This window comes from Salminus brasiliensis, chromosome 5, assembly GCF_030463535.1.
Source record: "Salminus brasiliensis chromosome 5, fSalBra1.hap2, whole genome shotgun sequence".
In the NCBI taxonomy this organism is placed as follows: domain Eukaryota; kingdom Metazoa; phylum Chordata; class Actinopteri; order Characiformes; family Bryconidae; genus Salminus; species Salminus brasiliensis.
The window spans coordinates 13,922,614-13,937,380 of NC_132882.1; the positions used below are offsets into that span (position 1 = coordinate 13,922,614).

Below are 14,767 nucleotides of genomic sequence, written 5' to 3' on the forward strand. Positions count from 1 at the left end.
GTTAGTTATGGCTCTTCTAGTCCAACAGAGCTTGGAATATTGTTTTGCGAAGTGCTCGCTTGTAAAATATGAATAATGGGCAAAAGCAAATTAGTTTCTAAGAGACGTTTTTCCATCTCAGCTTTTCGCTTTTACTGTCATCATAGCCTAATATATATTGCTTTTGGGAAACTAGACACATCTGCAACACGAGACATTTTTCTTATCCAGAGTGAAACAGCCACACTCACAAGACAGCACAACATTTCGAAGTATATGAGATGGGCTATATGAGACTGGCTATTTATCTCTGCAAATCAAAATTGGCTGGACTACTTGGACTACTTTGGATCTACTTTGGTTTTTCGAAACAGTTAGGTCACACCAAATCAAGTCTGATGGTAGAGGCTGCATGATACAAAACTGTTTCTCCACCATTGTACAGTGCTAAGATCCATTATGTTACATTGTAGAAATGTTATGAGGGTGCATATAGATTTTTATTTCCAGTATATGCCTGTATTTGCCTTGATTTTTATGCTGTAAAAATACACAACAATATACACAAACCTTTTACCCCTTTACATCTAAATTTTATATGAATGTGCGCTGTTTTAAACCCAGTCAGTTAACTGCAGCATATTACAAATGGATACTTTTCAGGTAAATAGTGTCCATCTTTTTTTCTTTTGGACTGCTTTTCTACTAGAGTTCACGCTGACTGAGCGAAATATTATTTGCATATGTAATTTATTTAAATGTATTTGTCTTCTAAGAGTTTTGGCAGGTGGAATTCTACCTAAAATATACCATCCACATACAGTGGGGTTGTTCACAAATGCTTGCTAATTACATAACTATCACTTGCATAGTTTTTTAGGAAGGGAAATATGTGTTCAGTGTACCTGTCTTGATGCTTAATACTGTTTTATCATTCTACCCTTTTAATGTCACATTTTACTTACACCTTCTTTAAGACCACTTGTAGTCTGTGTTTAATAGATAAGCCCCATCTTGCAAAGCCAAAGCTGCAGCAGCACCCCTCTAACAGTCTTTGGTCTGTCACAGGCACTGTACTCCGAGACATTCAGTGCTCTTAATGAACTCCTCCGCAGTGTGTTGGCCAGAGATTTGAGTCCAGACGGCCTTCAGGCTGTGTTCAAGGTATGCTACACCTGCTATGGTAATTGGCCATTGGCATTTACCTATTTCTGAACCGCACTTATTAAGATTTTTGCCTTTTTGCCCAGCATATAGAGAGCTGGTTAAGCTCTAGGCAGGACCATGAACGAGAGAGAGCGGTGAGAACTACAGCTGAGTTGCTGCAATTCTACCTGGATAGTCTCAGTGTCAAGGTACGACATATAAACAATAGTGCTGCAGTAGATGATGGATGATGTAATTGAACTTGGTTATTTCTAAATCCCTTCATTCCGTTTGGCAGTCATTGTCAAAAAAATGTAAACATGCATCTTGCAATGTAATTGTGACGCTTTTTTCCACCTGGTGATGTTATTTCATATTTGTATACATGTAAATCCCAATGTAATGAACCTTACAAACACCCTCTATTACTGTGCAGAATTTGGTGACATTTCACAACCTTGGAGCACTTTTGGGGCGTCTGGCCCCACGCTGTACAGACCCCAACCCTGGTGTGCGCAGAGCGGCAATAGACTGCATCTACGTACTGTTACACATTCAGCTGCGTTATGAAGGTGATACCCCACTACTCATATTACTGCTGTTTTAGACAGATGCTATACATTTTTGCTTCAACTTAACACACAACACATAGGGAATTATTAAATATGTGGCCTGTCTAAAAAGACCTGAGGACCTGTTTGACCTGTTTGGTTTGTGGAATGTTCCTCTGTGCTCCTTTTGTTTCTGCAGGTTTTGGCACTGTTTAAGTTTAAGTGTGCATGTAACCATTTAGTTTGCTTTAGTTTTGAATGTAAATGACCCCTGCATGTATGCTTGCTTCTTCATACCTGTTTTATGCCCTTTAGGCTTCTCACTGGACTATAGAGATGACTCAGTTGAGGGTTTGTTAACTGTCCGAGAGAAACTTAACGATCCTGACCACTCGGTGCTCTACAAATCCTGCTCTGAACTCACTAAGGTATATATATCTAGTAAGGGTTCACACAGTTTAAAGAATCCTGGAGATAATTAAATGTTTAAATGTTTTCTACATTTTTCCAAATATAAATAATGCATTATTTAAAACCAGACTCCATTGTTTGTCTTTTGATATATGCAGAATACGTTTCAGGTTACCGTTTCATTAATACATTAAACACCATGGGAATCGTAGTTATGATTGATATTTCACTTAAAGTTAGTATGTAAGTGTATAGTATGTGTATCTCTTTTCTGTTGCAGATAATCAGTAAGCGCCTGCCTCCGCAGCAGCTGAACACACTGATCTTCATGCTCTTTGAAGGACTAGTAGATGCTCAGTCCAACTGCTCCAGAGCTTCCAGTGTCATTCTCAACACTCTTCTCAAAAACAGAGGGGCTGGACTGCAAGACCTGGTAGGTTCTTCAGTCATATGTGGAATATCCTTATTCTCACTAGATCCGTGCTTTACATTGTTTGTGTTTGTGTGTGTGTGTGTGTGTGTGTGTGTGTGTGTGTTTTTCAGGTGCCCGAGATGTTGGAGGTGTTGCACAATCGGCTGCAGGTGATAGCTGAAGAGCAGGTGAAAGTTGCAGTTGCCCAGTCCATCCTCATTCTTGCCACACAGCATCTGCAGGCAGTCATCACGACCCTCATCTCTTATCCTCTCCCTTTTGACAGGTAGAAAACCATTCAGTTAATTGAGTTGTTAAATGGCTTTCTGTTTTTCTGCCTGAAAGGAAACGTATCAATTCTGAAGGTGTGTGTGTGTGTGTGTGTGTGTGTGTGTGTGTGTGTGTGTGTGTGTGTTCTATGTCCTCAGCTGGAGCTGTGAGATGTGGATTGCTCTGGGAGCAGACAGCACTGTAGCTCGCCAAATCATGGAGATGATCATCGAGAAGCTGAATGTCATAGTGCCGTTTGTGGATAAGAAAGAGTCCATGCTGAAACCGGGCATGACTAAAGTGGCTACCAGTCAACCTTTAGCTGTGAGTGACTGATTTGAGTTTTATTTAAAATCACAGGGAACCTAAACCCAGGTTTTCTTTCCAGTGAGGTTATTATTGCTCTTATGGACACACAATATACATACGCAAAGTATGCCACATTAATAACTTCCCAATGACCCATAAGTGACCAGTATATTTAGTCATATTTCTTCCTTTTAGTGTAAACTGGGTGATCCAAAAAGTGGTTAGCACTAACATAAGCAGTAGCCTTACTAATCGCAAGACTGATGTGGTTTGTTCTGCCCTTTAGATTCATGGCATTTAGCAGACTTATCTTATGCAAAGTAAATTACAAAAGACTTACAAAGAATATTTTACTCAGAATATCCAAAGCTAGTGTTGATAGACCCCAAATTCAAGTACTTTTGAGCTATACTTCTGCCAGGTCCACCAAAAGCTAGCAGATTAGCTCGTTTCTCTCTGCTGACTTGTTGTCTCTTCATCTGTTTATTTGTTTGTTTGTTTGGCCATCCATCACTGTGTTTCCTAGGCCTTTAATTCATGCCTATGTTCATCTTAAGGGAGTTAAAACTCCATTGTAGTAGAGATGATCAGCATGTTATGGCATTAAATTCACTTTTTAAATGACATGTTTGTGAATTTGAGCTTTCTGAATGTGATCTCTCACATCGGGCCACATCTTTGTGTCAATCTTTGAGTAGATGACATGTGCCCTGCGTGAGATGATGTTGAACGGGCACACTGAAGAAGCTGTGATAGCCCTGTTCCCACAACTCTTCAGTTCTTTGCTGGTGCGGATGGGTTCCAGTGTTGGGGTGCAGCTGCCCAAAGATATCAACAGCAACTGCATTGGAGCAGAGCGCAAAGCTAGTAGTAAAACCACCGCTGCTAACTTCGATGTCTGTGGGTGAGTCACATCAAACAAACATGGGTAACATACTGCATAGTCAGCTATGTCATTCTAATACGTTAAAATAAACCTGTTGAATATTTTGGCTTATAGTTTTACCATGGGCATGTGGTGGAAATATTTATACAATCTTATTGTGCTTGTGTATTGTGATTCAGTGGCAGGAGCCAGTGTATTTATGTGTGTTTGCACTATTGGCCTATTCATTGTGGTGTTTTTGTGTTTTCTTCCCCCAACCCCAGTGTGCCCGTTGAGGCCTTACGCATCCTGCTGGCTCGAGCTCATCTGGATGCTGTAGTGAAGGTTCTAGACCAGGACGCAGCATGGGACAAGATGAAGGACCCTCAGCAGCACACTGCAGGGGTTACTCTTCTCTCCAGGTGAGCCCCATTAGAGACACTAAAGACATGCCTACTTCTGAGGTCTCGCTGTCTTCACAGTTTCTACAATTAGCTTCGTAGTTCTGCTGTCAGATGCTCTTTTAAATTACTTGCACAGTTAATTAGTTAATTGCATTGTTAAATTGATATTTTATTTTGACATTTGGTATTGGTCCAAGTAATGAAACAAATGCTAATTTATTAACCGTTTCTGACATTTTTGTATCAGGGCGATGGCGAAGCATGCAGGTCCTCGTCTCCCCATGATAGTGGAGAGTTTGTGTCCATGCCTTAACAACATCTATGAGTGCCAGAGAATTACAGTCACTGCTTTTTTCTCTGAGGTAAAATTACTGACATTTTGTGGATTGAGTGTTTCTAAATGAGCTGGCTGCTTAAAAAAAATCCTCCCAAGCTAACAGTAAGATCTAGATGTCATTGGAAGTCTAAGAACTGAATTTAGCATAATGTCACACCACAATCAACGGTGCCGTTACTATTATTATTGTTATAATGATGATATTATTATTATTATTAATAATAATAATAATAATAATAATAATAAAAGGATAACGTAATAATCGGAATAAACCGACTTGCTTCTTGCTCGGTCTCTCTTTCCTAAACCAGCTGCTAAACCACCATGTGGTGACAGAATTGATGATGATGGATGTGCTGATGAATAACATGATGGAGAGGATTTCAGACCCCTGTTGTACTGTCCGCATGCTGGCTGTCAGAGGCCTGGGGAATGTTGCCATCGGCTCACCAGAAAAGGTACAAGACAGAATCTTTTGAATAAATACAGGTTACCATATCTGCTGACCGTGTAGCTGTAGAGAGGTACAGTCTATATAATGCAGCAATAGTTACATTTTTACAGGCTACACATGTCCATCATACTGCACATTCAGAGCTCTACTTTCGGTTAATAAGGTTGAATATGTGTTGTTTTTACCACAATTAAGGGAATAGGCTTGATGGGCCTGAAGTAAGATTCAAATTCAAAATTAAAGTGACTTTTTGGTTTGTTTTGCAACTATTTTCTGAAACTAGAATGTTTATTTTTTATTTTGCTTTTGTTGTGTGAAGTTGGCCGGTTTTTAATGTAGAACGAATGGGGCAATACATTGTACTCATTGTAGCTAAGGCTAGAGGCTTGTGTGACTCAACACTGCATTTTCTTGACCTTTTCTTGACCTATAATACGATTTTTTGACATATTCATAATCCTTTTAGTCTTTTGGATATTCAAAGATTTTTCATGCTGGCATACTTAAGCATTTTTCCCCATGTTTTTGTTCATATATTACATCTAGTAACACATTAGCTGTTACTATAGTTCTCCTATAGTGTTTCTGGCAGTAGAAGTCTGTAGTAGAGTCTGCTGAGAATTCAAATGTAGGCCATTTCGTTTTTCATTATATTCTCTCAAATTCTCCATATCTAGGTAAATAAGTATGCGAAAGAGCTGCTGGCAGCGATGAGTTCAGGGATGGAGGAGAAGGACGACCCTGGGAAACTTATCACTCTGGAGGCCATGTCTGGCCTATCCAAGGTACTGCTCTACCTGGACCAGAAGAATGTGCATCTGCTAGTCGTTTACATCTTCATGAAAATCAAACCTTTTCTGGAGAATGTGAGTATAAACCCCAGTCGTTAATGTGATTTAACATGAAATGTATATTTATTTTGTATACACTATATGGACAAAAGTATAGGGACACTTGCTTGTTCTGAAATAAAGGATATTAAGAAAATTAAGTTTATCTTACTTTTGTCTTAGCTGTCCATGAAAGGCTTTTTGTTAGATTTTGGAGCATTGCTGTGAGGATTTGATTGACAAGAGCCTTAGTGAGGTCATGGTGTGTGATGGTCACCACCCCACCTCAGCCATAGCTCCTCAACCCAACCCAAAAGTATTGAATGGAGCACCATCAGTTCAGAGAACACAGTTCCAGTTCAAGTAGTTGAATGCACTTATACGAAAGGGTGTCCACAAACATTTGTACATACAGTGTATTTTGGTAGCTGAAGGTGCTGTGTCAAGAAATTCAGTTCTCAAAAGGCCCTGACTAAACCTTGATGGTAATACAGAACACTGAAAAAGTAGTCAAAATATTCAGCATATCAGAAAAAAAATGGACTGCTGTTTTTCTTTAGCATGGCCTTAGAGCATTCTTATTTGACTTTGAAGGCTTTGATACTGTTAATTTCTAGTAGGAATTCAGACCATTATTCAGATGAACAGACCCACTTTCACGTTGTGCAGTTTGAGAGCGATGGGGTTGGAAGGCGTCCTTTGATGTAGAAGTATAAGAAAAAAAATGTGCAACACAAGTTGCCAGACCGTATTCCTTTTTACACTGCTCGGAAATTTTGTGCTCATTACAGCAACTTGAGTTGGTTATAAATGGTTTCCAAATGGCAACCCTGTTATGAATAGCAACTTTGTAAAGCTAATGAGCTGATTGAGGTCGACGAGTCTGTTGTGATTTTAGCACATGAATCAGTGTTGTAGATTCTATTTATTATTTGACATTTCTGTTCTCTGGCTGCATAAAATGTTCATGTTTAAAAGTCAAACCTCAATTATTATTTGAAGTCATTGAATGTATTTCTCATTCATTTTAATTGAGATTTGATCACTGTAAAAGGCTGGAAGTTTTCATTGTGCTTCCATTATCTTTACCATGTGCAAACAGTAATGCTGCAGAAAAGCGACATTATCTTACAACTGTTAAAATGGATCTGTGATGGCCTGAGCTGCTTTGGTTGTGTCTTCTGTCTTCTGCAGGAGAATGATGAGATTCGCTGTGCTTCCATCATGCTCCTGGGGAATCTGTCAAAATTTGGCTCTGGGGAAGCAGTCTTTAAAGACCAGATCCACAATGTTCTAGTTAGTCTGCTCCTGCACCTTAGTGACCCAAACGCACAGGTGGTCAAGGTCAGTGTTTCAACTTTTGTCATTCTGTTTCTCTGTCTCTTTTATTTACATAACCCTATATGTAGTTTATTTGAGGTTAAAGTCTAAAATTGTCCTTGTATGTGTGTCTGTCTGTCTAGGCTTGTAAATATGCCATGCGGGTATGTGCTCCAGTGGTGGGTTCTGAACAGATCAATGCCATGTTTCAGAACCATCTACACGAGGAGAAGGGTCTCCACTATGGCGAATTCATCAATGACCTCATCAAATACATAGTGAGTGAACTTGGGCAGGCTAGTTTCTGGCTAGTTTTTTTAGTTATTGGCTCGCAGTCTGCAAATGAGCTTCCTGTGCTTATGGTTATGCAGTTTCACTTGCAGCATTTGCATGTGTTACCAATTGCTATTTTTTAGCATGAATGTACTGTGAAGAATGTTGGCTTTTGTTTAAATTTAGCAAATCAAGGCTAATTCAAAATTACATCGTGTTGTTTTACACATGAAGTGCCCAGCCAGGGCAGTGTTTCCAGATTTTTGTGCAATATCGTTTGGACTTTAAAAGTCCACATGGAATTATACAAAACATCTTTTGTAGGGTTTGCCAAAAGGGAAACATTGGTGACCAGTACAGTAAGTTTTTAAAGGGCTGAAATAGATAATTGATCATTATATTTATAATCCGATCCTCAATTAGTATTTAAACAAATCGAATGTATTTCTGACATTTAACCACTTATTGATATTTAACCTGTTTTCCATTGTGCTTCCAGTCTCAGCTTTTTCACTTACTGTTTAAATGGATCTGTGAAGGCCTATGCTGCTTTGGTTGTATCTTGTGCAGGAGAACTATGACATGCTCTGTGCTTCCATCATGCTCCTTGGACATCTGAGCCAAATAACTAATCATTATATGTTATCCCATAAACAACAAAGCTCACCATGTTAAATAATAAATGTAGCACTCGTGGTAGACCTACCTAAAATTCTTTGCAGATACCTCTTATTGTTCAGTTGTTTGCTTAATCACAAATGTCAGCATCTATGTACATAAATTCACTGGTTGTAGCTGATATCAGATCCTGCTACTTAATGAAATCAGGTTCTATGTTGCATGAACAAGACAAAGAAACTGCAGCTGTTGGTTCAGGCAAATTCAGCACTTTTGAATCTTCCACATGTCCTCAGTGATGGATTCCTGTTTTGCTCTGTTGTGTCAGTCTGCAGTGTCCTTGTTAATAATAATGTCTCCATGTGTGTGTGTAAATTCTGTGGTTCTCTCAAAGATCCAGGACTTCCCTGGTATGCTCAATTTCTACCATGTCACAGTCGTCCAGTTCTTTAAGAGCAACTGGGCAGAGATTCGGGCAAGTGCTGCCATGTTCATAGGTGAGATTTTTCCTGTTCCTTTGTATTTACCACATGTTGTAAAACCATGGTTATATTGGCAGAATGCATCCACAGACTCTTGTGCATGCTGTGTGTGTTTGGTTAGATTCCCATAATTGTGTCCACAGGTGAATTCCACAGTACAGCTAAATCCACTTTTTTTGATGTTAGGATTTCTACTAGGAAATTTGCCCGAGGAGTATTTCTCCCATATGAACATGGCGACAGTAACTAAAGGTAAACCGCTTATGTCTGAAGTTTTCTTAGTAGCGTACTGTAGTGACAAAATCATCTTTATGTTGTCCACCAAAATATTTTGAAAAGCTGTTTTATCTACACCATATAGACAAGTATAGGGACATCTATTTTTTCTGAAATCTGAAATATTAAAAAAAAAAGAGAGAAAAGAAAACCCTGCTTTTGTAACTGTCTTTACTGCCCAGGGAAGCCTTTCTGCTAGATTTTGGAGCATTGCTGCTGTGATTTAATTGCATTCAGCAAAAAGAACATTAGTAAGATCAGGTCATGTTGGAAGATCACCACCCCAACTTGTGTGACAGTTTCAGTTAGTTCATTTAGTTAAAACCTTTTTATGGAGTAAAGTACTTTGGATAGCTAGCAGATCAAAAATGATTGTTTGTCTGGATGTATTTGTAACCTGAGATTGATTTTAAACCCCCCCCCTTTCTCTTTCTGTTCCTGTCCTAGGCCTAGTCATGCTACTGCAGGATCCAGATCCTTTAGTTCGGGCGAAAGCAGCAGAAGCCATGGGCCAATTCCACTAAGCCTTTTTCCTTCATTTAGCCGTTTTTTTTTTTTTATTAGAGTGGAGAAAAGCCTCGGCATGTCGTACTTGAATTAGCCTTTAAAGCATTTTAGTGACCAAAGACTGTGCTCTAATAGACTCTAAATGACTAGAAACAACAATGCAGAGTAATAGAGACTCTGACACTGGTGAGTCAGTCCAGAGCTTTGGGGTTATTTGGGAGAAGTGTAATTCTGTATTGTGTCCCAGTTCAGACAGAAGTTTGTAAATTTACAAGAAACCCTTTACAAGATTGGCTTTCAGAAATGACGTAATCAGCCATTATGAGGGTGTTCATTTCAGTCCATGTATAACTTACATTATGTACAGTTACTATTAACTGGACCTACAGAATTCAGCTTGAGCTGACCGTCTGCTCAGTAGGCCTAATGCATTTTCAGGATCAAGATTTTCTTCCTAGTTGGAAACAGTTACAGGCATTGGTAGACTAATACATACTGTACGTCCTGTCGACCTTCACTGCAAATATAGCAATAAGTGTAGGATGGGTAAAACCAGAGTCTCCCTCTTTGTCTACAGTTTGAAACGGTAAACTCAGCAAATGAGCAAACCAGCCTATCGTCGCATAATGCTGTTGATGTGACCAATCCTAATAAATTCACCTGCTGAGGTGAATGATTAAAGTATGTTGTGCTTCCTCTAGACCCCAGGTAGAACTTGTAGACAAACCTGGCATAGGGATGCCATAACAGTGCCAAATTGCAAGATTTGTGTAAGATAAAATTATTGTAAACAAAGGAAACAAAGAATGTTTCATATGCATTTGTAAAGTACCTGAGCTTCAGCCACCACTGTTGGAATTTCAGTAGCACTTTCTGCCCTCTGTTTTTTAAAGTCCGGTCTGGAGAATGTAGAACAAGGATGTCCAGTCTTATCCACTGTCTGTGTAACTGCAGGTTTTCATTCCCCACAAGCAGAAGCTCACCTGATCTGAGACAAAGATACTGAATACATAGAATAGGGTGAGCTCCTGCTCCTGCAGCCACAAAGACACTTTGGAGATGATATGTGGAAGGACGTAAGGTCTTTTATGTTCTTCCTGGTTAACTATATTCATGAAAGCATTTTGTGTATAATTATGTAGTGGTTCTTTGATGTTTCTGGACTCGGCAGAGTTTAGTTCCAACCCTAATCTAATCATAGAGGTCTAGAATATCTGAAATTTGGGGGGTGTTGAGGTTGGAACTAAACTTTGAGTTGATGTCCAAGAGCAGACTTGGGCAGGGTTCTTGGTGTTGGCTATGGTGAAACTAATCCTTGATTGGATCCCAATATTCCTGCAAAACAGCTAAATGTTTAATGAACAAAATTCTTACATTCTGCACTGTACGGTGCAACTCGTTGTGTGATTGGCATTAATAATGTCTTGGTTTTTATCATGATTGTTTTTCTTTTGTACATGTTCATTAGTATTTCCATTCCAATCGGTTTAAACAGCAACTGTGTGTGTTTGTATGTGTGTTTAATGTAAAGTATGGATGTTGTCAGCTAATAACTCTAAACTGGTCTCAAATAGTGAGCTAGACTCTTCAGACTGATGTTTGTGGTTGTGGGTGGCGTACTGAGTTGAGGCCGGGGTGGTTCAGTCTGGTTGTGGATCTCAGGTTTAGGCAAGAGAGATCATTGCAAGACTGCATCTTCATCTGCTTTTTCCCGTTAAAAGAGATCATTTTAGCTGGGAGATTCATGAAATGAGTGCTGGGAAATTTAAAGTGACTGGGGGAAATCATTTTATTTTAAAACCGATTCAAGTTCTTACGCACTACACACCCAGTCATAAGATATTCATTCCAAATTGTAAAAAAAATGCAAGCTTTATTTTCTGTGTCCTCTTTTTCAGTCTTTCATTCTTTAACATTTCATGCTGATGTGCCCTGCAGGGCAGTGTTACAATAAAAATAGACTGCAATCAAATTATATTCTATGTGTGGGCTCATTGCAGAGAATGGAAGTTAAAGACAGAAAGACAAAGAGTGTATTTGTGGGGCTCCAAGTGACTCAACTGTTTAAAGGCGAAAGGAGGCAGTGCTGGCTTCACATGTTTCAGAGGACACGTGTTAAGTCCTTACCCTCCTAGTGCTAGTGCTGAGGGGAGTTACGAACAGGTCGTTTAATTGGCAGTACCATTTTGAGGGGGACAAAAATGTGTGTTCATACAAGGCCTGTGCTGAGATATTTTTAGTACAGGAAACTGAATTAAACCTGTCATTCAATGCCCTTTAATCACGAAGACTTGATGAAATCTTGGCTAAACATAGGTGGACTAAATTTAAGTGACAATGGAAAATTCCCACTGGAAATTCATTTCTGACTTGGCATAATCAGGGTCTTGGAAACTAGCCCCTAGTGTTTGGAGGATTTTGTATTTCAAGTTAGGTTTGATTTTTAATTAGACAGTTGGAGGTGTGGAGCACCGCCATGATAAGTGAAGCAAGATGGGTTTGAATCTGGGGACGTTTGGCTCTGAGTCAGTTTGGCCTGTAGTGGTGAAGCAGCTGACCCTGCTGGTGCACAGCTCTGTTAACAGCATCACACAGGGCAGCATAATAAAGCCATGCTTTTCAGTCAAACCTGTTAGAATAGACCCACCTAATAGGCATGCCAACCCCCACACTTCATTGCACCTGAAGGACACCGTTTCTGTCGAAGCCTCACAAATGCTTTGCCTCGTATGGCCTGCGAGCGTTTATATGGAAATTTGGCCGATTTCAATTCTTGGTTGACCCTCTTTACATAATGACATTGAGGGTAATTTGATCATTGAAAAGCATTTGGAGGAGCTTCAGTGAAGTAGATTTGACATGCGGAGCATGTAGAAGTGACCTGAGGGGGAAAATTGGTATTTAGGCTTAGAATTGATTAGATGATATGAGTAAGCAGAGAACGTAGCTTAAATATACTGTGTATGTGCGGAGCACACATCTCTCGCTTCACTTTCTTAAAGGACCCATAGCCTACATTAGTCTTGTTTCCTTACATGACTATTTTCTGTCCTGACTTTAGCTCATAGCATAACAGACTGGTTTAGTCATTGTACCTGAATCTGGCAGTCATTCTTTACATTCCATCAAAATGTAATGATTAATGGACCAATAGACATGCTCCAGAATTACTTGTGTGTTTTTTACATTTAACTACTGTTGAAAGGATTTTCACCTCCTCCTTTCCCTGTAAAGTTGCTATTTTGGAGATACAGGTTTTTCATGGCAGCAATGATATGTAAATGATCTTTGCTCTGACTGGCTGGCCTGTGTTGCCAGGGTAGCAGTCCTGGCTCAAACACTCATAATCTTCAGTGTGGATGGGTGTGCTAAACTACTGTAGGCGGAGTCAAACCTTTATATGCAAATGTGCTTAATAAAAAGTGGGTTGTCTTGCAACTTTAGCTTCTGTATAAGCAACAGTATAAGGCCTGGAAAGTAATTGGTACGTTTTGAGACAATATTTAGAAAGAGCTTTTTCTTTTAACCTTTTAAGTCTAAGTTTATTAATCATATGAATGTTTTACTACTGAAAAAACGAATACATAATCTACTGCTGACAGAGGCTGAGAGCTTTAAATAAAATATGAAGGTTTGTTCTTTCCATAGTACAATAGTTTACAAAAGCAAGCTCTCGCCACTAGATGGAGCTAGAGCTCACCATTCAGTACACTTCAGTCTTTTTCTCTTTTAACTGTTCCTCAACGTCCAGCTGAAGTGCAGGGCTCTAAATGCTGCCATTAATGTGAATCAGATTTCTCGTCCACCAATAACACACTGGGCCAAAAGGTCAAGCTATTCGTGATTAGGCACAGATTGCGCTTATTCAAAGCCATTATCATTTGTTGGCAAATAGTGAGGTCTTTTTAATCCTAAATGAGAGGGTAGAGGAGATTAGAGGATGGGTGTGAATAGAGCACTACGTGAGGCCAGACTGCAGAGTGGGCTTTAGGGGAAGTTTCTCTGCTGCAGAGCCTCACTGTCCTTCGCTGTAATCGAGCTGATCTTCCCCCTCAGCGTCATATTGACTCCTCTTCTGCTCTTTATAGCATAGAGATTAGGGCTCATTCATTTGCACCTTGATAACGTTTTCATTATGTACCACTTTTAGCATTAACAGTGACCACATTTACTGGAGAGTGTGTGTGGGGGTATGTGTGTTTACAAAACAGGACAGATCCTAATTCAACAAATCGGTTTCTCCTTCCAGATTAAACAGCATAAACTCATTTTACGAGGTAGATGCTCTGGGTTCTATTTCTACACCGTCTCTGAAAATAAACATTGCATTTGCTGTCAAGGGCTCTCTAAATGCGGCAAAACAGATCATCTATCTTCTCGTGTCAAAGTTGGAGCTAAATGTTGGGTTAACGGTGATGCTGCCTGTCAGTCTGAACCGAGATGCTGTTTCTCTGAGGTCATTAAAAAAGCCTGGACATTTTTCACTAAGCACAGGTGTGTTAACCCCGACATCCTGCCCATGTTTCTCTCTTTGGCCCTTATTAGCCTCTCATGGCCGAAGACAGGCATACACTGGCAAACCATTGCATGGCCATGAAGGTGCTTCACATTGCTCCCTATTACCTGTAGAAGCTACCTGGGTGTCTAGGAACGCTCTATACAAGCACACTGAGTCATTCAGGCATAAATAGGCCCAGATCTCCGCAACGTCACATCTGTGTGACATTGCAGCTGTCAAAACTTCCTTTTAAATGCTTTATTTAAGCATTTAATGGTTAAGCATTTATTTTATCTAAACTTAATGAAGTTCTGAAATAAATGGTACTTTGGAGATAAGCTATGCCTGAAACTCCGGCTCTCACATTCAGTACTGTACAAAAGTCAGAGACCACCCTTGTATTCATTTCCAGTTTAACATGGCCAATAAGTACAATGAGCTTTTATGCTGGATTGTAATTGATATTATGTACACTATATGGACAAAAGTATTGGTGCACCTGCTAATTCGTTGTTTCTCCTGAAATCAAGGGTATTAAAACGAGTTTATCTTGCTTTTGTTGGAGTAACTGTCTCTACTGTCCAGAAAAGGGTTTCTACTAGATTCTGAAGTATTGTTATAATTCCAGAGAACACAGTTCCACTGCTCCACAGCTCAATGCTGACGGGCTCTACACCCCTCTAGCCCATGCTTGGCATTCGGCATGGTGCCAATAGGTTCATGTTTGTCTGTTCCAGAGAATTGTATTCTGTTTGGCAGTACTTCTCTACAAGGACTAGACAACCTGCATGTGTGTGTATATTTGCACATGTGTCAGCAACTTAT

General features: G+C 39.7%; 1 protein-coding gene across 2 annotated transcripts in view; it reads left to right on the forward strand.

The window, feature by feature from the left end:
• Positions 1-11,419, forward strand: part of mroh1 (maestro heat-like repeat family member 1) — a 34,471-nt gene extending 23,052 nt beyond the window's left edge. For both annotated transcript variants that reach the window (XM_072679487.1, XM_072679488.1), the window contains 17 exons: positions 1,048-1,143; positions 1,230-1,334; positions 1,562-1,697; positions 1,992-2,104; positions 2,368-2,520; positions 2,631-2,785; positions 2,928-3,093; positions 3,777-3,982; positions 4,228-4,365; positions 4,595-4,709; positions 4,996-5,142; positions 5,816-6,004; positions 7,163-7,312; positions 7,432-7,566; positions 8,574-8,676; positions 8,848-8,913; positions 9,385-11,419. In XM_072679487.1, coding sequence (XP_072535588.1) covers positions 1,048-1,143; positions 1,230-1,334; positions 1,562-1,697; positions 1,992-2,104; positions 2,368-2,520; positions 2,631-2,785; positions 2,928-3,093; positions 3,777-3,982; positions 4,228-4,365; positions 4,595-4,709; positions 4,996-5,142; positions 5,816-6,004; positions 7,163-7,312; positions 7,432-7,566; positions 8,574-8,676; positions 8,848-8,913; positions 9,385-9,461 — 2,250 coding nt within the window. In that variant the 3' untranslated portion in view covers positions 9,462-11,419. The remainder of the gene's footprint in view (positions 1-1,047; positions 1,144-1,229; positions 1,335-1,561; positions 1,698-1,991; positions 2,105-2,367; positions 2,521-2,630; positions 2,786-2,927; positions 3,094-3,776; positions 3,983-4,227; positions 4,366-4,594; positions 4,710-4,995; positions 5,143-5,815; positions 6,005-7,162; positions 7,313-7,431; positions 7,567-8,573; positions 8,677-8,847; positions 8,914-9,384) is intronic.
• The last annotated feature ends 3,348 nt before the right edge of the window (positions 11,420-14,767 follow it).